General features: G+C 41.4%; 1 protein-coding gene across 5 annotated transcripts in view; it reads right to left on the bottom strand.

Annotated features, from left to right (window-relative positions):
* tnpo1 (transportin 1) overlaps positions 1-26,549 on the bottom strand; it is a 172,831-nt gene that overhangs the window by 63,067 nt on the left and 83,215 nt on the right. For all 5 annotated transcript variants that reach the window (XM_070885929.1, XM_070885930.1, XM_070885933.1 and 2 more), the window contains 5 exons: positions 24,684-24,790; positions 16,745-16,878; positions 11,790-11,871; positions 4,897-5,019; positions 4,192-4,310 (listed from right to left, as the gene is read on the bottom strand). In XM_070885929.1, coding sequence (XP_070742030.1) covers positions 4,192-4,310; positions 4,897-5,019; positions 11,790-11,871; positions 16,745-16,878; positions 24,684-24,790 — 565 coding nt within the window. The remainder of the gene's footprint in view (positions 1-4,191; positions 4,311-4,896; positions 5,020-11,789; positions 11,872-16,744; positions 16,879-24,683; positions 24,791-26,549) is intronic.

Genomic DNA, 26,549 nt, shown 5'->3' with positions numbered 1-26,549 from the left:
CAGTGTATCTGTTTTGCAGGGGGATGACCACAGGGGACTCCTGCACTACCTTCCTTGCACTGCTCTTCCTGTTGGTCTTCCATTCCCTATCTGGCTGTGGACCCTTTCCCTGTGGTACGACCAACTCACTACACGTGATACTCACGTCATTCTCAGCATCGTGGATGCTCCAGAGTGAATCCACCCTCAGCTCCAACTCCGCAACGCGGTCTGTCAGGAGCTGGAGGCGGATACACTTCCCGCACACGTAATCGTCAGGGACACCGGAAGTATCCCTGAGTTCCCACACGGTACAGGAGGAGCATAACACCCGACCGAGCTCTCCTGCCATGACTTAACCCTTATATACACTTAAATTGGCAACAACAATGTTAAAAGTTACTGACTGATATAGAAGAGAAAAAAGAAAAACTACTCACCAATCACCAGCCAATCACTTACCCTCTTGGCTGTGACGTCACCTTTTGATTTCTTTCTACTTCTTTTTTGCCTTCTCCCTGTAGCTGCACAAGTACGCCTTTTATAGGCCTCTCCACGCACCTCCTCGACGCTGCTCCCGACTGCCGTCGACGCTAGCCCCGGACTCCCTGCTGTGCCTTTTATAGGCCTCTCCACGCACCTCCTCGACGCTGCTCCCGACTGCCGCCGACGCTGGGCCCCGGACTCCCTGCTGTGCCTTTTATAGGCCTCTCCACGCACCTCCTCGACGCTGCTCCCGACTGCCGCCGACGCTGGGCCCCGGACTCCCTGCTGTGCCTTTTATAGGCCGCTCCACGCACCTCCTCGACGCTGCTCCCGACTGCCGCCGACGCTGGGCCCCGGACTCCCTGCTGTGCCTTTTATAGGCCTCTCCACGCACCTCCTCGACGCTGCTCCCGACGCTGGGCCCTGGACTCCCTGCTGTGCCTTTTATAGGCCTCTCCACGCACCTCCTCGACGCTGCTCCCGACTGCCGCCACTTCCCTGCCCGCTCCCCATAACCCCTTAATCCCTTATCGGTTAAGACACTGTCTATCTCTGTCTTAAATTTATTCAATGTCCCAGCTTCCACAGATCCACAACACTCAGAAGAAATTCCTCCTCATCTCAGTTTTAAATGGGCAGCCCCTTATTCTAAGATTATGTCCCCTAGTTCTAGTCTCCCCTATCAGTGGAAACATCCTCTCTGCAACCACCTCGTCAAGCCCCTTCATAATCTTACATGTTTCGATAAGATCACCTCTCATTCCTTTGAATTCCAATGAGTAGAGGCCCAACCTACTCAACCTTTCCTCATAAGTCAACCCCCTCATCTCCAGAATCAACCAAGTGAACCTTCCCTGAACTGCCTCCAAAGCAAGTATATCCTTTCGTAAATATGGAAACCAAAACTGCACGCAGTATTCCAGGTCTGGCCTCACCAATACCCTGTATAACTATAGCAAGACTTCCCTGCTTTTATACTCCATCCCCTTTGCAATAAAGGCCAATATTCCACTGGCCTTCCTGGTCACTTGCTGTACCTGCATACTAACCTTTTGTGTTTCATGCTCATGTGCCCCCAGGTCCCGCTGTACTTTGCAATTTTTCTCCATTTAAATAATAACTTTCTCTTTGATTTTTTTTCTGCCACACTTTCCAACATTATACACCATCTGCCAAATTTTTGCCCACTCACAGCCTGCCTATGTCCTTCTGTAGATTTTGTGTCCCCATCTCACACATTGCTTTTCCTCTCATCTTTGTATCGTCAGCAAACTTAACTATGTTACACTCGGTCCTTTCTTCCAAGTCGTTAATATAGATTGTAAATAGTTGGGGTCCCAGCACTGATCCCTGCGGCACCCCACTAGTTACTGATTGCCAACCCGAGAATGAACCATTTATCCCGACTGTTTTCTGTTAGTTAGCCAATCCTCTATCCATGCTAATATATTACCCCCAACCCTATGAACTTTTATCTTGTGCAGTAACCTTTTATGTGGCACCTTGTCAAATGCCTTCTGGAAGTCCAAATACATCACATCCACTGGTTCCCCTTTATCCACCCTGTTCGTTACATCCTCAAAGAACTCCAGCAAATTTTTCAAACATGACTTCACCTTCATAAATCCATGCTGACTCTGCCTGACCGAATTATGCTTTTCCAAATGTCCTGCAACTGCTTCTTTAATAATGGACTCCAACATCTTCCCAACCACAGATGTTATGCTAACTGGTCTATAATTTCCTGCTTTTTGTCTGCCTCCTTTTTTAAAATAGGGGCATTACATTTGCAGTTTTCCAATCTGCTGGGTACACCAGAATCCAGAGAATTTTGGTAAATTACAACCAATGCATCCACAATCCCTGCCGCGACTTCCCTTAAAACCCGAGGATGCAAGCCATCAGGTCCAGGGGATTTATCTGCCTTTAATCCCATTATCTTACTGAGTACCACCTCCTTCGTGATTGTGATTGTGTTAAGTTCCTCCCCTCCTATAGCCCCTTGATTATCCACTGTTGGGATATTGCTAGTGTCCTCTACCGCAAAGACTGACACAAAGTATTTGTTCAGAGTTTCTGCCATCTCCATGTTCCCCATTACTAATTCCCGGGTCTCGTTCTCTAAAAGGGACCAACATTTACTTTCGTCACTCTTTTCCTTTTTGTATACCTATAGAAACTCTTGCCATCTGTTTTTATATTTCATACTAGTTTACTTTCATAGCATATCTTCCCTTTCTTAATCATTTTTTTTAGCCATTCTTTAATGGCTTTTAAGCTTCCCAATCTTCTGTACTCCCACAAGTTTTGGCCACATTGTATGCCCTTGTTTTTAATTGGATACCGTCCTTTATTTCTTTATAGTTAGCCACGGATGGCTCTCTCTTCTTTTACACCCTTTCCTCCTCACCTGAAATATATTTTTCTTAAAAGTTGTGAAATATCTCCTTAAATGTATGCCACTGTTCATCAACCATTCTACACTTTAATCTATTTTCACAGTCCACTTTACCCAACTCTGGCCTCATACCTTCATAGTCTCCTTTATTTAAGCTTAGTACGCTGGTTAGAGATCCAACTTTCTCACCCTCCATCTGAATTTTAAATTCAACCATGCTATGATCACTCATTTCAAGGGGATCCTATACGAGAAGATTGTTTATTAATCCTGTCTCATTACACAGGACCAGATCCAAGATAGCCTGCCCCCTGGTTGGTTCCGTTACATACTGCTCAAGGAACCCATTCCTTATGCACTATGAACTCTTCCTTAAGGCTACCCTGACAAATTTGATTTGTCCAATCAATATGGAGTTACTTGCATACTTGGACAAAAATTGAGATTAGCTTTTCGAAGGAATTGCAAAATAGCTACAGCTGATATGTAATTCCATTATTCAGTCTCCAGCAACATCACTTTTTACACTGCTGCAGGAATAGCACTAACTACATGGTGCATCAGTGCAGGACTTCAAGATTGCTGAAAGGCATCCATGGCAAGGTTTCTAATACTCTACAATTCCAAAGTCACTGAATCCACCTTGGAATTGCTCCCCACCATTCTTCCCCGCACTCCCCAAAACATGTTCTCTGCTGTAATTATATTGGAACAATTTCCTAATGCTCCCAATCTGGTGTCAGCTAACCTCAGTTTCTAATCCCTGTTAATTTGCAACTCATTAATCACCTTGCAGTTAGATCATGCAGCTCTAACATGAAGTCTTTTGGAGCTGATGGACACTCAACTGAACAAAGGGATATGATTCAGTACCAAATGATCTTCCCAAGTTCTTTTTGGCATTATTAGTGAGCAGCATGTACATGAGGGGCAAGGCGGGGGGGGGGGATCCCATTTCTCAACAGCCATTAAATGGTTACATTTTCAGTATTCTACTGTAATATTTCTGGCCAGGATGTTTGGGTAGCTTTAAAAATAATTTATTTCTGCTGGAAGTGTAGCTGCAGTATACAGATTTCATTCTTTTCCATTTCATGTCCACTCCCCAAAAACATCTTAAAATACTGCTTCAAGGTTTGCATTTCAACAGAATGTTTAAATTCCTGATTATGTATTTGAATACCTGATTGACAACCCAGGGAAGAAGCACTTTCAGCTACAAGATTGTTAACTCAATAAAACGAACCAGTATGTTCGCACATCAGAAAAAGCACTTTTGTAAGCATTAGCACATTAAATATTAATGTTTATACGAGCCAGTTACTCACAATGACATATGTCCAGAAAGTACATCTTTGCATATGGACTGTTCAGCCAATGTTAGCCAGAACTCACAAGCTTCCAGTGCTACATTTTCATCTTGATCCTGTGTCCTCTGCAACATGTACTGTAGCAAAATAATGCCTTCAGTATCAGTAATGCTCAACATATTGCGAACCCAAGTGGGCGTCAAGTTTCAATAAAGAACTTCGTGTTTATTTAAATATTTAAAGCTACATGTTATAGAACATGGCTTTGAAAGCAACAGTTCTGTCCAACACCAAACGAAATAAATAGAAATGTCAAAACACTAACAAGGTAACTGCATAATTGGGTTATTAAGAATTACTGCATTTTACACAGAACAGTGTTTATACCATAATAGTAAGCTTACATTGTAATATTTAAACTCGAGAATATTTTTACGATTGTCAGAGACCAGATGGTGGCATGACTTGCACAACAAGATTAAATTTGAATAAACTGAACAAAATCTACTCTAAGTACAAAAGTATTGCAGAAAAAGATTGCAATTTACTGGTGGAAAAGGGTTAAGCAGACTATTGAGAAATTTGTATTTATATTGCACCATTCAGAACCTTAGGACATCCTAAAGTGCTTCTGAGTTAATTAATTACTTCATTTAAAAAAAAATTTGGCTGCTGTTATCGGCAAAATAAAACAAGCCGATAATACTTTAATGTAGTTTTCACCTCAACAATGTTATGCATCTGAGGAAGCAACCGGTCCATTCGAACTTCCAGCAGCATAACAAGCGCACGGCACACATTTTTTCGTACTTCAGATTCTTCGTCTCCAGCCAATGCAAACAGGTTCTAAGAGAACAGTAATTAATATTTAGAACTGCATTTCATTTTATACATTGCACGATAGATAGTTGCAAAGGCATTACTTCTCTTTCTCTGTGGGCTTTCTTTGGTGCAATGAAGTCAGTGCCCAAAAGTTAGCATCAGCAGGAGGAGCGGAGCTGCATTAAGTGGTCAGAATTCAAAATTCCTGAGGAGCTCACAACATACTAAATCACAATACTACATATACTGTCACTTTGCAACAGGAGAAAACTGCAACATGTTGAACGGTTAGCCAGTATGAATCTGCTTTCAAAGTTTTACATTTGGAGATTTATCAAAATAAATTGAAGTATCTTTAATGCACATGGAATAGCTGACGGGCAATTTTTCGATGTTTCCAAATCCCACTTCAGAATAAGAAATTGCAAGTCAAATGTCTCTCAACTGCAGGACATAACATTTATTTGCGTGCTGTAAACATAGAAAATAGGTGCAGGAGTAGGCCATTCAGCCCTTTGAGCATGCACCACCATTCAATATGATCATGGCTGATCATCCAACTTTAGTACCCCATTCCTGCTTTCTCTCCATACCCCTTGATCCCTTTAGCCGCAAGGGCCACATCTAACTCCCTTTTAAATATATTTAACGAACTGGCCTCAACAACTTTCTGTGGTAGAGAATTCCACAGGTTCATAATTCTCTGAGTGAAGAAGTTTCTCATCATCTTGGTCCTAAATGGCTTATTCCTTATTCTTAGACTGTGACCCCCGATTCTGGACTTCCCCAATATCGGGAACATTCTTCCTGCATCTAACCTGTCCAATCCCGTCAGAATTTTATATGTTTCCATGAGATCCCCTCTCATTCTTCGAAATTCCAGTGAATATAAGCCTAGTCGATCCAGTCTTTCTTCATGTCAGTCCTGCCATCCCAGGAATCAGTCTGGTGAACCTTCGCTGCACTCCCTCAATAGCAAGATGTCCTTCCTCAGATTAGGAGACCAAAACTGCACACAATATTCAAGGTGTGGCCTCACCAAGGCCTTGAACAACTGCAGTAAGACCCCCCTGCTCCTATACTCAAATCCTCTCGCTATGAAGGCCAACATGCCATTTTCCTTCACTACCTGCATGCCAACTTTCAATGACTGATGTACCATGCCACCCAGGTCTCGTTGCACCTCCCCTTTTCCTAATCGGTCACCCATTCAGATAATAATCTGCCTTCCTATTTTTGCCACCAAAGTGGATAACCTCACATTTATCTACATTATACTGTATCTGCCATGCATTTGCCCACTCATCTAACCTGTCCAAGTCACCTTGCAGCCTCTTAGCATCCTCCTCACAGCTCACACTGTCACTCAGCTTAGTGTAATCTGCAAACTTGGGAGATATTATATTCAATTCCTTCGTCTAAATCACTCAGCACTGAACCTTGCGGTATCCCACCAATCACTGCCTGCCATTCTGAAAAGGACCCGCTTATTCCTATTCTTTGCTTCCTGGCTACCAACCAGTTCTCTATCCACATCAATACATTACCCCCAATAGCATGTGCTTTAATTTTGCACACTAACCTCGTGTGGGACCTTGTCAAAAGCCTTTTGAACATCCAAATACACCAGATCCACAGGTTCTCCCTTGTCTACTCTACTCGTTACATCCTCAAAAAATTCTAGAAAATTTGTCAAGCATGATTTCCCTTTCATAAATCCATGCTACATGGACCGATCCCGTCACTGCTTTCCAAATGCGCTATGACATCTTTTAATAATTGATTCCAACATTTTCCCCATCACCGACGTCAGGCTAACCAGTCTATAATTCCCTGTTTCCTCTCCCTCCTTTTTAAAAAAAAAAAGTGGGGTTACATTAGCTACCCTCCAATCCATAGGAACTGATCCAGAGTTTATAAAATGTTGGAAAATAACCACCAATGCATCCACTATTTCTAGGGCTACTTACTTGGTCTGCTTCCCAGAGTACTCATCAGGCACTGGGGATTTATTGGCCTTCAATCCCATCAATTTCCCTAACACAATTTCCTGACTAATAAGGATTTCCTTCGGTTCCTCCTTCTCGCTAGGCCCTCGGTCCCCTAGTATTTCCGGAAGGTTATTTGTGTCTTCCTTAGTGAAGACAGAAGCAAAGTATTTGTTCAATTGGTCTGCCATTTCTTTGTTCCCCATTATAAATTCACCTGATTCTGACTGCAAGGGACCTACATTTGTCTTCACTAATCTTTTTCTCTTCACATACCTATAGAAGCTTTTGCAGTCAGTTTTTATATGTTCCCTGCAAGCTTGCGCTCATACTCTATTTTCCCCCTCCTAATTCGACCCTTTGTCCTCCTCTGCTGAATTCTAAATTTCTCCCAGTCCTCAGGTTTATTGCTTTTTCTGGCCAATTTATATGCCTCTTCCTTGGATTTAACACTATCCCTAATTTACCTTGTTAGCCACGGTTGAGCCACCTTCCCCATTTTATTTTTACGCCAGACAGGGATGTACAATTGTTGAAGTTCATCCATGTGATCTTTAAATGTCTGCCATTGCCTATCCACCATCAACCCTTTAAGTATAATTCGCCAGTCTATCCCACCCAATTCACGTCTCATACCATTGAAGTTACTTTTCTTTAAGTTCAGGACCCCAGTCTCTGAATTAACTGTGTCATTCTCCATCTTAATGAAAAATTCTACCATATTATGGTCACTCTTCCCCAAGGGGCCTCACATGACAAGATTGCTAATTAATCCTCTCTCATTACACAACACCCAGCCTCGGATCGCCTGTTCTCGAGTTGGTTCCTTGACATATTGATCTAGAAAACCATCCCTTATACACTCCAGGAAATCCTCCTCCACCACATTGCTACCAGTTTGGTTAGCCCAATCTATAGGTAGATTAAAGTTATCCATGATAATTGCTGTAGCTTTATTGCACGCATCCCTAATTTCCTCACTACTACTGCTGCTTGATTGTCTGTTCACAGCTCCCACTAGCATAACAAAGTTTAGTTTTCTGAATCTTTCATTCAGACAACCCTCGTTAACTCATCCATCCAACAGTCTGAAAAGCCAATCTCAGACCAGGATATTTTAGGAAACATTAAAAATGCGTCACAACCAGCCCTAACAATTGCCCCCTTACTCCTTTGAACTAAATGGAAGTTTGTATGGGAAAATTCAAAAGATACACAAATATAAAATGTGGGGGTAATTAAGCTGCTAAGCAGTTTCCAAAGTAGTACAATTAAAAATATTAATCTGAATAAAGCATAACAGCAAAAGGCCAAGTGTCAGAAAAAAACTATTTGCAGGGTCAATTTACCATCAGTTTCCCCCAAAATCTGGTATGTTGATTCAATCAAGTGTCCCATGGAAGGGGGATGTGGATGAAGAGCGATACGAGAAAGTGGTCAGAGATGGCCTTATCTGCGATTGACACGATGGGAGTAGTGAGGCCACGAGAGATGGCATGGTCAAGGGGGTGGCCGTGAATATGGGTTGGGGAATTTAAATGGAGGGAGAGATTAAGGGAGGATAGGAGGCTAGCGAACTCAGAGGAGAGCATGATGAATTGAGATGGGGTTGAAATCACCAAGGGTGAGAAGTCGTTCAGTACAGAGGCTGAGGGAGGAAAGTAGTGAAGAAATATCGTTAATTTTTATGGTACTTGGGTGGGCGATAGGGAATGAGAAGCGAGAGGGTGGAGTAGGGAGAGATGCTCAAAAGGAGGAGAACGTGCCGGAGGAGTAGGGGGACAGACCAAGGTGTGATTTGCTGATGAGAGCCACACCACCACCACAGTGGTCTGAGCGGGGCATGTGGTGGAAGGTATAGCCAGGCTGGGGAGGCTTCATTTAAGGTTAAGGTGTCATTGCCAACCAGGTAACCAGGTTTCCATCAAGGCCATGATGTCAATGCCATCATCCACGATAAGGTCATGGATGGGAAAGGGCCTTGATTGCAAGCGAACGGACGTTCTGGAGGGAGATGCGGAGAGGGTCGGTGATGGCTGCATCCATAAGGTCAGCACTGAGGCTGGGGGGGTAGCTGATGGAAGGAGTTGGATGGGGAGGAGATTGGCAAGATTAGCCTCCAGTGGGCATGTTGGTCGGCGAGAGAGGATGGGACAGTTGGGGTTGCTGCTCGTAAGGAGGCAGCAATGAGTGCCTCGATGGGTCCTTCGTAGGATGTAGAGGGCACAGAGGGAAGTTGTAGGCTTATCTGGGGGGGGGGGTGTCAAGCCTGGGGCAGCGGCAGGCGAGTAGGAAGGTCGAAGAGTAATGAAGGATTGGGGTAGAGAACAGAGTATCCAAGAGAGGAGAGGTGAAAGGAGGCATGATGACAAGGGAGAACGGTCAGGGAGGGAGAGAGAGAACAGGAAAGAGGAAAAGCATTGAATGGCACGGATCCGGAGCGGCAGCCAAAGCAAATGTCTGTGGCAAGGGGAAAAGAGCAATTCTTTAGCCGGGTGATGTTTCCATTTTAAGATGGTCTTACATAAGAGTAAATTATTATTCTGCATTACAGTATTCTTCACATGCGACAGGGGAATGACCTCAATGCCTTAAGAGGAAACATTTCCCTCACTCCAAAGGACACCAGTATCTAAATAATCTTTGGCCAAACCAAAGTAATATTTAGCGAACATATGGAAATTTTGACAGGCGACAGCCCTACAAACAGTAACAAGTCACTTTCAATAGGCCCAGGACATGGCATCTGATTTTGTAGCACAATTTGAAAAGAAACTAGATCGCCCCTTACTGACTAGATAATAACGCACAACGCAATCCACAAACTGTTAAGTTTATGGATTTTCATTCTGGTGCAGGTTCAGTGTCTCATACCAATCCTGTACAGGATTGCCAAACCTAGATTATCCGGCAGTCTGCTGAAATGAATGATCAATCTTCTGGCAACCCGGGAAAAAAGTACTTCCTCATTTCGGTTCATGCCTTGGAAGAGCTAAAGCCGATGTTTTAGTTATGGACCCTTCCAGAGCTCTGAGGAGTGTTTCCAGTACTTTTTTTGGCAGGTTCAATATCCAGAAACCCCTTAGAAAGAAAATCATGCAGCCCAATGAGAGAGAGAGAACAGTCAAGTACAACTCAGCATAGGTTCTTTTCTTTCGTAAGGATATGAATGAAAATGGGAAAGTTATTTGTGCATGTGAAGTCTCAACAAGCTGTTAATCATCCATAAGGTAATCCAATGAAACTCCAGAGCATTTACTGGGAAATATGTTTATGCAGACACACATTTGTAGACTGTCGCAACTGTCATGAGACCGAATTTCCAGGATTAGTTGAACCGAGTTGGAAACCCCATTCGTGTAGGAGAGCCCTTACTCCCCATGACTTGGAGGATACCATTACCTGTGCAATATTTATGTAATTTGTAGAGAGCCCAGGATCAAATAGAAAACCCTCAACACTGTAAATCTTGGCTTATTAATTATACAAGGTGTCTCCTTGTGATTTTCCTCTTATTTCAAAGGGCAGTACAATAAGCACTCCTCCAGTCCATTGCTTAAGTTATAAATCGAAAGCGAGCAGACATTTTGACACTATAGATGCACATCCTGATGATGTTTCTCACTGACTTAACTTTCTACTGCAGTTTCAGGACGATGTCATAATAAAAAAAATACCCAAAGCGGCAAAAACTAATTATGAGTAGACAAGTTTAGTTGCAGAAGAGACATTTTATTTTTTTTAATTTAATATTCCTTACATACTCAAAAGCAACTGATTAAAAGCTTCCACCTAAACAGTTTTAGATGTGCTTTTCTTTCCATCACCAAAATCCAAACTTTAAAATGAAGCCATTAATCACAAGTGCCATATATTATGGGTCATGTGCTAAGAAGCAATGACAGATAAGCCTCTTCAGTTACTTTCCTGACAGACTAATCACGATGATCAAAACCCAGAACAAGTTACCATAAAACTGGGCAGGCGGATACCAGGGATCAATAATTTAGCTGTATAAACCGAAGTCTTGACAAACCAGTTATTGTTTGGCCTGCATTTAATCATTGATCTAGAGACCTGTCAATCAAACATGGAACAAGTCAAGTTGACCAAGTGCACACGAATAGTAAATGAGATGGCCATAAAACAATAGTCGATGGTTTACTAATTTGCCAATGAGATTTCGCACAAGGATGCCAATTTGTGATAGATATGTCTAATGGTTTACAAAGATTCTATTTTTATTACACGAGATTACAGGATTGCATTCTGCAATTTTGTCAATGTTTAGTTTTAGTTTATGGTGACTAAGTTTTACTTCATTTATATTACATGAGATTACAGGATTTCTATTGATGTTTTGGGGATTTAATTGTGTCATTCCATCCATCTTTCCATTAAAAAAAGCAGCGAGTGTCCTGGATTATTGATGCACTATTCAAATGAAGAGTATTAAACAGTAAATATTTTGGAACTCTTAATATTTGAGTATATTAAAGGAAATTGTAGTTGAGGAAGAAAAAGAAAAAGTCACATCAACCTTTAAATGCAAAAGATCCTGGTTTATGATTGAACCAACTGTTGTTCAGTCAGCTGCCTTGTACAGTTAATCAGAAGAACTTCTATGTCAGTAGCCCTGATATTACTAGGGTTCACAAATCAAAAGACTAAAAATAAATGTTCTGAAAAGGATGTTCCAATTAATAATTGTGATGATTTAAAATCTCAAAACAAACAGTAGTCATTCTTTAAAAAGAAAATCAAGAAATTACAACAGTCCTTATCCCAATGTAAAAGTAAACATACCTCAATGAAAGAATCGATATGCAACATCAAAGCTTGAGTTCTACTGATGATGAACTGGTTCACACAGGCAACAGCATGAGACCTGAAAGCATTACAGCATTTCTATATAAGAAAATATTATTTCAAACTCAGTTATGTCCATGTCAAGTTTACAAGTCTACTCTGTCCAATGTTAAGGATCTCTAAAATTGTTCTGCAAATGATTATCTGTAAAAAGAGCCTCAGTGTTTCCAAATTAAACTATCACCATTAGATTGTGATTACCTAAACAGAATTCAACCATCTTCAACTGTAGTTTCACCGCCAAAGATTAACAAAATTACCAACTAAAAGTCAAACAAAGCAAGCATAATAGAAACATGTTAAAATTTATCATGGATTATGCTTAACTAAATCTATTTAAATTGATGAGCAATATCCAGTAACTGCACAACATTTCCTGTGCAACAACTAAAATTGTCTAGACTTGGTGTTTGCAGGGGGGGGGGGGGGGGGAGGTGAGAAGAAAGAGAAAAAAAAAAATCGAGTCCTGCAAGTAACAAAAAGCTGGGATTTGCATTTTTGCAGAAAATTGGTATAAAGGCTGTGAAGTCAAATAAAAAGTTACAGTACCCAATTGCTACCACTAGAGGAAGCTCTAATATTTACATTGCCCAGAGAACACAATGGGCCAAAAATTGAGTTCTTTATGGGTGCGAACGATGTGTGCACACAACCGTAGAGGCCCAGCGAGTGCCGATTCATGGTGCACCATGCACATGCCCCGAAATCCAGCACTTCTGAACTGTTAACGTTTCTTTTGACAGATCCAATGCATCCCCGGGAGAAGGGTCTTCACAGGCAGAGGTTTGGGCTATTTTGCCCAACTCTTGACCAGCGAATGTCCTTCAAACTCTTACACCTGGTAAAAGGAGGTGTACGAGTTTTAAAAGATAGAAAAATAAAACTTACCAATAATGTTTATATTAAAAACCCTGTTCATTAAGGTAAGTTTATTTTTACTCCTATTAAAACATACTAAAAATATTTCAAAAAAACTTTGTCTAAAACATTTAATTTAATTAAATTTCAATTAATTTTAAATATGTGAAGTGTTTTTCTTATTTATTTTAAATGTTTGTGTTTTTGGGGGTACAGGTATCCCCTTTCACAGAAATGGTGATCTCCGTACCATTTTCATTGGTTGGTCCGGCCCACATGATCCCAGGCTGCACATACGTGGGCCCCTACGCTGGACCACCAGATATTTCCGTTAAAAAAAAAAAAATTTTGGTCGGAGTCATCACCCACGGGAAGCCTCCGACTGCAATTTTTGGTCCCTTATGTGTCAGAAGCCCACAATATTAAGTTGATCCTTCATTGTAATTGTTGTACCTTCCAATAAATACATAGACCAGTTTCACTTTGGCATGACACTGTGACTCAACAATGAAAACATTTTAGTTTATGGAGCTGTGTCAGCTTGAGCCAAGAAATACAGGAGCCAGTCCAGCACAACTAGTGTCAAGCAACCTACTGTCAGAACAACAGACTCGGTGTGCAAATTATTTGCTCCATAAAAAGGAGGTACAAGCTAAATTTATTCAACTAAGAGTACAAATTAAACACAGAAATCCTAGTTGGTCAAAGGCATTAATCACTTCAAGGCTTGAAAGTTTCATGTCACCAGATTCTTAGACTAGAATGGGTAAAAAAAAAACAATTCAACTCTCAAGACTGCAAGAAAATATTTTCTGGATATCCCCTTATTTTAAAGGGGATTTTCTTCCTTGAGAAATGAAGCACTGTGGGTATTCTGCTTTAAAAAGATAAATACAGTAAAACATAGAACTGAGCCAGCAACCTTCAGATCATTTATGGAAATTACAAACAAACCAACTTTTTGGAAATGAGCTTTATAATTTTTAACACTTATTATAGGCTAATGTATTAACTACACAACTTTACATACATGCTGTATAGATGTGAATACTGAAAGTGGAGGAAGAGCATCCGGGAGGGCGCTGAGCATCTCGAGTCTCGTCGCCAACAGCATGCAGAAAACAAGCGCAGGCAGAAGGAGCATGCAGCAAACCAGACTCCCCACCCACTTTTTCCTCCAACGACTTTCTGTCCCACCTGCGACAGAGACTAATTCCCGTATTGGACTGTTCAGTCATCTGAGAACTCACTGAGTGGAAGCAAGTCTTCCTCGATTTCGAGGGACTGCCTATGATGACTGAAAGTGGGCATATTGAAAGAAGTGAATCATATTCATAATTCTGATCTTGAAAGATTGAGTTTGTTCCAGAATGAGGGACCAGACGAAGCTGGCTATGTAAAGGACACACCAGACCAAGAAAAAAGATACACCAAATGGAAGACACAAAGGGAGAGTTGACCGAGAACGGAGAATTTGGAGAAGAATGTGTCCCATCATCTTCCATTTTGGAACTGGGGAAAACCCTTCAAGATCATAATTATGAGTAAGATTTCCCCTCCCCCTCATTCCCAATATATCCACTTTTGAATAGGCCATTTGGCCCTTCGAGTTTGTTCTGCCATTCAATAAGATCATGGATGATCTTCAACCTCAGCTTCACTATCCCACCCAATTCCCATATCCTCAAATGAGAGTCCAAAAATCTATGTCTCTGCCTTGAATATACTCAACGACTCAACATCCACAGTCCTTTCGGGTAGAGAATTCCAGAGATTCACAACCCGCTGAGTGAAGAAATTCCTCCTCATCTCAGTCTTAAATCCCGAGACTATGCCCCCTAGTTCTACACTCTCCAAACAGGGCAAACAACCTCTTAGCATCTACCCTGTCATTCTTCGAAACTCGAGAGCGCACAGGACCAATCTACTCAATCGCTCCTCATAGCACAACACTCACATGCCAGGAATCAATCTGGTGAACCTTTGTTGCAGCATCTCCAAGGCACGTGTGTCCTTTCTCAGATAAGACGACCAAAACTGTGCACATTATTCCAGATGTGGTCTCACCAAAGCCCTGTACAATTGTAGTAAGCCTTTCTTACTCTTGTACTCCAACCCCCTTGTACTAAAGGTCAACATGCCATTTGCCTTCCTAACTGCTTGCTGTACTTGCATGCTAACTTTGTTTCCTGTATGAGGACATCTAAATCTTTCTGAACATCAACATTTAAAATAAATAACTCTTTCTACCAAAGTGAATAACTTCACATTTCCCACATTATACTCCGTCTGCTACCATAATGCCCACTCATTTAACCTGTCTATATCCCTTTGCAGGCTCTGTGTTCTCCTAGCTTTCTATCAGCAAACTTGGATACATTGCACTTGGCCCTTTCATCAGTCATTATTATAGATTGTAAATAACGGAGGCCCAAGCACTGATCCTTGCAGCATCCCACTAGTTACAGCTACCAACTGGGAAATGACCCGTTTATCCCTACTTTCCATTTTCTGTCCATTAACCAATCCTCTATCCATGCTAATATATTACCTCCAACCACATGAGCCCTTATCTAGTGCAACAACCTTTTATGTAGCACCTTATCAAATGCCTTTTGGAAATCTAAATATGCTACATCCACTGGTCCACTGGTCCACTGCTAGTTATATCCTCAAAAAACATAATAAATTTGATACACACAATTTCCCTTTCATAAAACCATGTTGACTCTGCCTAACCACAAGTGCCCTGTTACCACTTTGTTAATAATGGCTTCCAGTACTTTTCCAATGACTGATGTCAGGCTAACTGGCCAGTAGTTCCGGTTTCTCTCTCCCTCCTTTCTTGAATAGCGGGGTTACATTTGCTATCTTCCAATCCGCTAGGACCATTCTAGAATCTAGGGAATTTTGGAAGATCACAACCAATGCATCCACGATCTCTGCAGCTATCTCCTTTAGAACCTTAGGATGTAGACCATCAGGTCCAGGGGATTTATCAGCTTTTAGTCCCATTAGTTTCTCAAGTACTTTTTCTATACTGAATTATTTTAAGTTCCTCATTCTTATTAGCCCCTTGGTTCCCCACTATATTTGGTATCCCAATATTCTATCCCAACATGCCATGCATGTAAAATTATATAGTTAGTATATTAGCCTATAATAAATGTTTTAAAAGTCTAAAACTTTAAAGTTCATTTACAAACAGCCGGTCCATTTATAAATGGCAGAAATCATCCAAGTGACACAAATTCAATTTTATACCGAAGGAACAGCTGAAGAATGAATCTCTAGCAACAGAAACATGAGAGGATGAGCTGCATTTAATCATGGCAATATTTTTGAGAAAAATGGCCAAATTTAAATGTTGTTGCAAATAAAAACTTTTTGGATGTGAAATGGCTAGTGTAAAAGTGCTGCATATTCCCAAGTCTTGACTAGTTAGAACTAAATTTTATATGTTGCTTAATAGCAACCATACAAAATAGTTTATTTTTAACGTACCCCAAAATTAAACATTCTACATATTGAAGTAACAAGCTCTGATTTTTTTTTTTTTTAATTCATAGCCAATCTTTCCAATTCTTTGTCAAATCACAAACGAAGATTCTCTTAGGTTTTGGAGAAGATGGGACAAAGCTTGACCTACAAGGGACATGATCTTCTCTAAATAGCTCTCTGTTTTAGTTTCCTGGCCAACTGTCCCATTGCTTCTTTCACTTATGTCTTTGTTCTTTGTCTGGTGTATCCCTTATATGTCCAATCTCATCCCATCTCCCATTCTAGAACTAGGATAATCTTTCAAGATTAGCGCTAAAATTTAACTAAGATAGTATGTTTCCAAAAGTTTGAGAAAATTGACTAGTGTAATGGGGCTGTAATGAACCCAAGGGAGTTGCACTGTCTCAATTGGATACCACAACATTTTTAAATTTAGAAATATGAAGGTCTGACTATTTGAGAAGAAATAGCTTTCATGAAATATTACAGAAAGCTTGCATATCAAAAGCATACATAGTATGAATTGAACTTGCCTTATCTTGGAACTGCTGTGTTTAAAAAATTGCAGAAATTTAGGAATCATGACATTGAGGGGTCTATCCAGGATATCACTGTCTAAAATCTCTGCAGAGTCTTCACAGATCTTCTGAAGAGCACCAAAGGCTCCCTGAAATGGGGAGAGAACAGTACAACAAATAAATTCCAGGCAAATGTGTCAATTATGCTCTACGATTAAGAAATCAACTTGTAACAGCACTTCTGACACTGTGACGACTTCCGATTTGAATGAGATCCAGTCTAAATAATGTAGCATGGAGGCAGCTGAACTGATAACCTGCTAGATAACATTCAGACAGCAACTGAACGCATAAGTGAGGACACACCTGCATTTTCATGTCTTGACTGTTAGATTAAAAACCAGACAAGTCTCCAAACTCTATTCCTTTTCAAAGTATTTACATGCTAATTAGAAGTTCAACGAGACTTAAAGTGATGCTGTCCGAGCAACGCAATAGCATAGAAAACACATTCTTTCAAAGCGGTGGAAAAAAAAATCATTAGTTCTGTGTTATTGTGAAAGCTGAGTACCCAGGGACCATTCTAATTGTTTAGATTTATGTTCACTGGTGGAACGGTGGTTGCTAAGGGGACACTTGTATAGCACATGACTGAAGGGAATACAGCTGTTAGGAGTCTGAACAAACATGGTTATTCCCATATATGGAGAGAAAGCAGCCCTGCAGCACCAGTGCCAATTCAAGGAATACAGCTGTGAAATTCCTGTTTTCAATCAAATTCATGATTTTTAAAAACTGGCACTCAGGAAGTCAAAAACACAGGGCCGAAACTACCCATTTATTAAAGAGCCATTACCGCCGTGTGCCCTTAAAGGGCCGTTGTATTGTTGGCGGATTCAAGAAGTCGGCCACGGGTTCGGCCGAGCCACCAGCAGGCAACCCGGCCCGGCCAAAACCCTCCATGGTGGCCCAGTGGGTGCCACTAACGTGGCCGCAGAGTTCAAGGCGGTCCTCCCCTTTAACTGAAGGGGAGGGACGTTGCTACGCTCCCCTTGCACTTCCGCCCTGCTGCAATCAGACTTCACCACCCGGAACAAAATAAAGTTCAAAGAGCTGAATATCGCACTACTCTCCGGCCCATGGATTTGGGCAGAGAAAAATCTTCAAGATCGGTGAGTGCACCCCCTTTTGGTTGGAGGGCAATTTCGGCCCCAGGGTATTTAAAGACAAAGTTTCCACCAAACAAATATTTGTTTCAAAACCCCACATCCCACATTCTGCATACAGCACTCTATCTCTAGTTGATTTAATTTTCACTACTATAATCAACTGCAAATTAATAACACCGTGCGCCATGTTACACTCAATCTTTCAGTGCATACAAAAACAAACCAGAAATTGAACATGACTACCAATAAAACTTTGTACAGTAATCTGCAAACTCTTAGCATAACTAATTCAATTTTTGCTCACATAATTGAGGATGTCATCTGAATACATCAATTAGATTACTCTTTGCAAACTGCAGAGATAAAAAATGTTCTACCATAAGACCCAGTCACAGCAGATCTTGTTACTTATTTTTGGTTTAAACTTATACGGACTGAAGAAATTTTTCAACATTCAAACTTCCTTTTCTTACAAATTCCTTAAGTATCTTATCAAATAGAATTAATGAATAGAACCTTCAGAATTGTTCTTCGAATAAAACTATTAATCTGGTATCATTTGTTTTTTGGTGCACAATAGATTTTGCAGTGTTAAAAGATTGAAAGCTTTGAACTGTTTATTGGGCTGATTCAAAATCCATTTACTTCAACCTGTAATAAAGACCTCAATTGCAAAGGAGGCCTAGTCAGCACAGAAGCTTGGAATCAACAATAAACAGATTTAGTTTGAAGCATGGATACTAAAATCAACCCAATGCTACGCAGAAGCTATTTTGCAACAAAACAAAACTGACTATGCAGATTTGTACACTTTTTTGGGGGTGGGGGTGGAGGCGGCAAGGGAGAAGAGCAGGGCACAATAGATGGTTGTGAACTCCACTCCCACTACTGAAGTTGCATTGTTACCATATTCATCTACAAGTGGTGGCACAGGGTTAAAGAGAAACATCACTATGGTGCTATATATATTATATATATATATATATGCATTTTCAAATTAAAGTGTCTTTTTAAACATTCCATATAATAACTATCTTATAGGAGAAATAATCATTTTGATTGCTTTTCTGCAGCCCCGTGGATGCAGAATATTTCATGATAGGAAGCAACCAGAGAACTCCATAACCAAATAGGTTTATTAAAAGTGACTGAACTGACCAAATACAGATCGGTATCTTTTTCATTACGGATAGATCCACAACTGTCAGTCCATGGGTCCGTCAATCAATTATTTTGCAATTAAGTACTGGTTAATTCAACTCAGCTGGTTAAGTCCCCGCCACTTATAATGGGCACGTTGGTGTTAATGCGATTTGCCCGCTACAAGAAGGGGACCATAAAAGTGCATCTAGAATTCTTGTATCGAGTGTTCGAGAGAGAAACCAAAGCTTTGATTACAGAATTATGGGGGAGAAATTCAAGTGGGGCGCTAACTTTTAACAGTTGAAAAAAAATCAGCGGCAGGTGCTAATGTTTTTTTTAAAAACTTAAAAAAAATTTGGGGTTTGCACTCCAGGAAGGAAGTGGAGCGCTAAATCAAGTAGGCGTGCAGTCACACTGGGCCTTGCAGTGCTACCGCGTTGGAAGGCTCCTCCCCTCCTTTAAAGGGAAGGCTCTGCAAAAGGAATAAAAACTTACCTGGACCCTGACGGCAGCCGCGATCCAGCCCAATCAACTGCAGAATGCCGGGTTGATTGATCTGGAGCAAAAATGATTTTAAAAATTGCCTGAGAAATTTCCACAAATTATTTTACTTGCCTTGGCCACCTCGCCTTAAAGAATTACCCCCGAAGCGCTCAGCCTCCCGATGAACACCTCCTGCAGCTGCTGGTGTTTTCGCCCGACAATGCTGCAGGGGGCGGAACCAAAGTTCGGGTTCGGGGCGCTACCGCAGCGATGTCACGATCTTCGGACGAAGAAGATCGGGACACACGCCATACTGCCGCCGCAAACCTCCCGCCGAATATAGCGGGAGTCGATCTTGCCATGTCCAGTCGGCAAGTGCTTCGTGCCCCGTTATCGCGCCCCCCTGGAGGTGCGAAGGAAGTCAATTTCTAGGCCTTAGTATTTTTAGATCATACAACTGCCTCAATTTTCAAGATACTTGCCTAGCCACATTAGTATCTGATGCTCATCACTATGTTTTCCTCAGCGTTACAAACCGTTTTAATTGTTAAACTGTGTTAATTGAATGGAATTTTGTTAGTGAAATTTTGAAGAAACTGGTAGTGTTTATATTTATAATGTTTCAAGTCTCCATTGAGCTTACTGGTATAGTAACAATAATGACTTGAATCCAATAAAACAGACAAACAGAGGGACCTGGGGGTCCTTGTGCATGAAACTCCTTGTGCATGAAACTCCTTGTGCATGAATCCCAAAAAGTTAGTTTGCAGGTGCAGCAGGTAATCAGGAAGGCGAATGGAATGTTGGCCTTCATTGCGAGAGGGATGGAGTACAAAAGCAGGGAGGTCCTGCTGCAACTGTACAGGGTATTGGTGAGGCCGCACCTGGAGTACTGCGTGCAGTTTTGGTCACCTTACTTAAGGAAGGATATACTAGCTTTGGAGGGGGTACAGAGACGATTCACTAGGCTGATTCCGGTGATGAGGGGGTTACCTTATGATGATAGATTGAGTAGACTGGGTCTTTACTCTTTGGAGTTCAGAAGGATGAGGGGTGATCTTATAGAAACATTCAAAATAATGAAAGGGATAGACAAGATAGAGGCAGAGAGGTTGTTTCCACTGATCAGGGAAACTAGAACTAGGGGACACAGCCTCAAAATACGGGGAGCCAATTTAAAACCGAGTTGAGAAGGAATTTCATCTCCCAGAGGGTTGTGAATCTGTGGAATTCTCTGCCCAAGGAAGCAGTTGAGGCTAGCTCATTGAATGGATTCAAGTCACAGATAGATAGATTTTTAACCAATAAGGGAATTAAGGGTTATGGGGAGCGGGCGGGTAAGTGGAGCTGAGTCCACGGCCAGATCAGCCATGATCTTTCTGAATGGCGGAGCATTCTTATGTCACTCTAAGTGAAATTGTCCCTGTGAAAATAACAAAGGATTTATAAGTGCCAAGGACAGCTGTGGCCAAGAGAAATCCAATGCTCCCAGGACTTCTGCTGCTCATAATTAGAAATAACTTTCAAGACAACATTTTTCTGCTGCAGTGGAATCTCTAAATGTAACAATGATTATGAGGTGTGTTAAATAAGTATGCATGTAATACCACAAGTCTGATCCACCGCTGCCCGAAATAGCCAGCGCCTTTGTAATTGAATTCAGTGCAAATGGTTAGCGCTATTTACTCGATATAGCTGGTGACCCCAATAAGCATGGACAGTTTAAGTGGTGGGGACCCCCATTAAAAATGCTTACCAATACCAGGGTTGGATGACAAATAGAGCACCTTCACACTATCTATTTTCTTCTTAAAAAGGAGAAAGTAACTTAACCAATGACAGAGCACCAGCAACAACTTGTATTTGTATAGCACCTTTAAGTAGTAAAATGTCCCCAGGTGCTTTACAGAAGCATTATAAAACAAAATGTCCTATTTGGGCAGAAAAGAGGTAGGCTTTAAGGAGTGTTTTACAGGAGGAGAGAGAGGTGGAGAGGTTTTGGGAGGAAATTCCAGAGCTTGAGGCTTTAGCAACTGAAGGCAAAGGCACAGCAATTGAAAATGGAAATGCTCAAGAGGCCAGAATTAGAGGAGCGGAGATCTCGGAGGGATGTGGGCTGCAGGAGATGAGATGGGGAGGGGCGATGCCCATGGCAGGATTTGAAAACAAGGCCGAGAACTTTAAAATCAAGGCGCTGCTTAATCAGGAGCTAATATAGGTGAGCACAGGGATGATGGGTGAACGGGCTTGGTGTGAGTTAAGACACGGACAGCAGAGTTTTGAATGACCTCAAATTTACAGAGGGTAGAATGTGGAAGGCCGACCAGGGTGCGTTGGAACAGTCAAGTCTAGAGCCAACAAAGGCATGTATGAGGAATTCTTTCGAAAATGAACTGAGGCAGGGACTGAGTCGGGCGACTTTCCGGAGGTGGAATTAGGTAGTTTTAATGATGGCGTGCCTGTGTGGTTGGATGCTCCTCGAAGGGTCAAATATGACACCAAGGTTGCGAACAGTCTGGTTCAGGATCAGACAGTTGCCAGAGACAGCAATGGAGTCGGTGGCTAGGGAATGGAGTTTGTAGCAGTGACTGAAGACAATAGCAACTTGAATCTACAGCCTTTGAACTCTCACGCTAAATGAAGAGGAGCTCTTGTAAAGATATACAGGAGAAGTAATGGAGACAGCGAAATAGCAAGCGAGGTCCCAGTTTTAGGTTATCCCCGAAATTCATTTGCTCATGCCTCTGCTGCGCATGCATAATTGATCATAACACACTGCAAGTAGTTATGGTCATGTCTTGCCCTGAAAGTGATATGGCCACTACACCACTCATCTATCCATGCTTACCTCTTTCTGCACTCATCTAGGTAAAGGAAAGGAAGAACAGCAAGAGGAATTTGTCCCTCTGATTCAGAGCCAAGCAAACCCTCTTTACACAATGCAATCCACACTCTCCCTCCAGAGCCCTGCCCAGAGATCCCCATCCCCAGGGGAGGGGGGCAGTAGTTAATGAGCAGAGGGCAGTACACATGGTGACTTACACAGCATGAGTGACCAAAGGAGGAGGGTGGAGGGGAAAAGAGGATGAGGCAGTCATTGTTGAAAAGAGCGGCGACAAATTTCTCCCCTTTGCGGAGGTGCCTCAGGACTCACATCTCAATGATTTTGAATATAAAGGAACGATGCTTGCACAGCAAATATAGGTACAGCTACTGGTGATTATGCCTCAGTTGGAGGAGTCCATTAACTATCTGCAGAAACATGATCGATAATGCGTGTTTTAGAGACGAGGGCTATCTGAGTCGCCAAACTGTGGCAAAGCACCAGCCAATCACTTTACACCTTCTTGCCACTGAGGGAGGAGAGAAGTAAAATGTTAGGACTGAAAGAAAACACAATTGTACATACTAGGGGAGGCATAGTGGGACAAAAGGACAGTAGGAAGACAGAAGAATTTTTGTTAATCAACAAATTGTTTTCATAGATACTTGTTTTTTTTGGTTGGGTGGGAGAATATATTGGAGTGTTTAAGAAATTGTAGACAGAATTTGTAAGAGAGCCAGATCACTGTATATGAATGATTGAGTGTTTCTGTAAAGGACAAAAATAGAGACAGGACTACTGCAGCAATGAGCACAGGTAAGTTAGGAAAATGTGTCCAATATTAGCTTTCCCCATTGATATCATACAGCCAGCAAAAGGTTCTTCTTTGCAACTTCTTCCTGCAGTGGTTCCTTGGTTGTCTGTTCAAATTTCTGGTCTTGTGCTTCTCCTGATGTCTTTGGGGCATGCATCAGGAGGCCTATTTAAAAAGCAGTTGTGCACTATTTGTTCCTGACACCCTGGCTGGACTGTACTGAAAAGATATTAAAGCACCTCATACATGTCTTCAGAATGCCTGTTGTCCACTCTGTAATGATTCTGATGACACCATGAACCATTACATTGGTGCTCATCTGCCTCCAAGAATTATGGTAGCTTCTTGGATAGCTACTATTTTCATCTCTTTGACGTTTATGACTGACCAGCTGGATATTTATTGAGTGAAAGTTGATTGCATTGTGGAAAAGGAAACAATATGGTGACACGAGTATAATCGATGACAACTTACAGCTGGGGAAATCTGCCCACTAAAGCTGCACGGCCCTGTCATACTGATAAGCAATGTCCATAGGAAATGTAATATACTAGTCAGCTGCAGCAACCAATGCACAAGTAAATTGTTTTGCACGTGTCTAGACGAATGGCTCACGTTACAAATTTCCCCAAATGCAGACTGAAATTATCCTGTGGTGTAGAAGTTCACCTTTGCTGACACTAGCAATATGATGCTTCTGATGGAGGTGGGCTCCAGGTACAGGGTGAGCACGTGGCATAAACTGCTGTATAGCCTCACTAGTGAAGCACAGGCTTTGTAAGTATTGCTTAGGGGGAGACAGAGGTAGTGCCCAATTAATTTTGCCTCTCTGTGTTCCTCATCTTCCTCTAAAGAACATAAATAGAGGTGAAACCCTAATGGATACACAATTGCCTGTACCGTTGAATTTATTGGTCAAATAAAGAAAGGCTCAAAGCACAATAATAAATACTGAACTAAACATCAATGTTTTGATGAAAATACCCAACGAATATTCAATTGATTAAGAATCAAAATTTAAACATCCTGTGAAATGCCCATCTAAATGCACTCCCATCTGTCAGAAACTGAGTAGCAGTGCTACACAACTCATACACTGGGGTTTTCAGCAATGGATAGGCCATAGGTGGAGACATTGGGAAATCCAACAGTTTCCATCACAGTATTATTTAAATGTAATTTATATACAGCCATCAGAACTTGAGTGAGCACTTACGGCTATTGACCTCGCCTCTCGTGGAAAATCTTTACAGTGTTATTAAAGGCACGAGGACAGTGCTGCAGGTCAATATCTAATTTTTGACTTCTGATCACTCCCGAATTGCCCAAAATGTTGCGACAAAACATAGGAAAATCCAAGCCATTTTGTTAAAGCTGGTCTTGAGGTAATGCTAATCATATCTAATTAGGTTATCCACACATACCATCCTCAAAATAGGACCTTTCATGTGGTCAACAACTGGCTTGGCACCTGATCAAATTAAAATTCTGAAATTACTAAAAGCTGCAGAACAAACTTACTTCACACGTATTGTAATCTTCTGAATCCAAAAGCCCACATAATTGAGGTAAGAGATCTGGCCAGTTTTGCAACTCACCCTTTGAGGCTATAGTTGTAATCAGGATTCCTGTAACAAAACATAAGATTAGTAAACAACATTTCTATATCAAGTTCCACCATCTGAAAAGCAAAAGGCTAGAAAAATAATTTCTCAATTACAAAATCAAGTTTTATACAAAACATAGGATAAGATTAATTAAATCTGGGATGCACGCTTCCATAAAATTACATGATAAATCCAAGCAGTCAATTTTTAATTTATAACAATCATGTACTTGCATTATTTAAAATATATTTGTTCTCGGGATGTCGCTGATGCTGGCTAGATTGCATTTACTGCCCCTCCCTAGTTGACCGAAGATGATGGTGTGTCTTTTCCTTCAACTGCTGCAGTGCTCGTGATGACTGTGTTCCCACAATGATGCTAGTTAAGGAATTCAGGAATATTGATCCAGTGATTAAGAAGGAACAGCTATACATATGGGCAAATTAGGATAGCGAGAAACTCAGAGTAACTTCGAGATGGTTGCATTCGATATTCTTGCTGTTCTGGTCTTGGCAGTTGAGGCTTCAAAGGAGGGAGATGCAGTTCTAGTAAGCTGGGTGTGTTGCTGCAGTGCATCAGTACTAGACGAGGTGGATACTGAATCCAGTGGCACAGATCAATTAATCCTCTTGGATGCCAAGTTTCTCAAGTGTTGTGGCTGCGTCATTCCATGTGAGCCTTGTAGATGGCAAAGAGGATTTGAAGGATCACGAGATGAGCCACTAATTGCAGAGTATTCAACTTCTGTCCTACTCTTGTTGCCACGGTATTGATATGACTGTTAAACCTCTGGTCAGTGGTGGCCCCCCGCAAGATGTTGATAGTGGACAACTCAACAATGGCGCCAACACTGAATGTCGGGGAGATGACTGGATGTTCTCTTATTTAAGATGGTCATTACCTGGTACTTCCATGAGACAAATGCTACCTGCCACTTGTTAGCCAAAGCCTGAATGTTGTCCAAGCCCTGCTGTAGAATGGCATGAGCTGCTCAATGATGGAGGAGTTTTGAATAAAGGTAAATAACTGTGAAATCATAAGCGAAACATCCGAATGACTGACTGTATGGAGGGAAGGTCATTGATAAACCACCTTAAGATGGTTGGCCCAACAACACTTACCTAACCTAGGACTGTGGTTTAAACTAGGTGCAAGAAACTATAAAATACTGTATTAAACTTATAGCTTAACTAGTTAAACTAATTAATATAACTATAAATAATCATTGAATAAAGACTTTAACTAATTAAATAAATAAAATAAGGCTAGACTAAGATATAGCAGTGCAGGTTGTGTGTCTGGACTGCAGTATTGAGAGTTTGCAACAAACATACATTCCTTTGAGACACAAAAACCCCCACAAGAAAAGTGGTCTAACCATGGCTAACAAGAGAAGTTAAAGATAGTATTAGATCAAAGGAAGGGGCTTATAATGTTGCCAAATACAGCAGTAAGCCTGAGGATTGGGAGGATTTTAGAGTTCAGCAAGGAAAGGGAAAATAGAATTAAAGTAAACTGGCGAAAGACATTAACAGAGTGGAAAAGCTTCTACAGGTATGTAAAAAGGAAAAGATTAGCAAAAGTAAATGCGAGTCCCCTACAGGCTGAGACAGGAGAAATTATAATCGGAAATAAGGAAACGGCAGAGAAATTGAATACTTTGTGTCGGTCTTCGCAGATGACGACACAAAAATCCTCCCGGAAATAGTAGAGTACCAAGGGTCTAGCGAGAATGAGGAACTGAAAGAAATTAGTATTAGTAAAAAAAAATACTGGAGAA

This window comes from Pristiophorus japonicus, chromosome 1, assembly GCF_044704955.1.
Source record: "Pristiophorus japonicus isolate sPriJap1 chromosome 1, sPriJap1.hap1, whole genome shotgun sequence".
In the NCBI taxonomy this organism is placed as follows: Eukaryota; Metazoa; Chordata; class Chondrichthyes; family Pristiophoridae; genus Pristiophorus; species Pristiophorus japonicus.
This window is presented reverse-complemented; position numbering and strand designations above follow the sequence as displayed.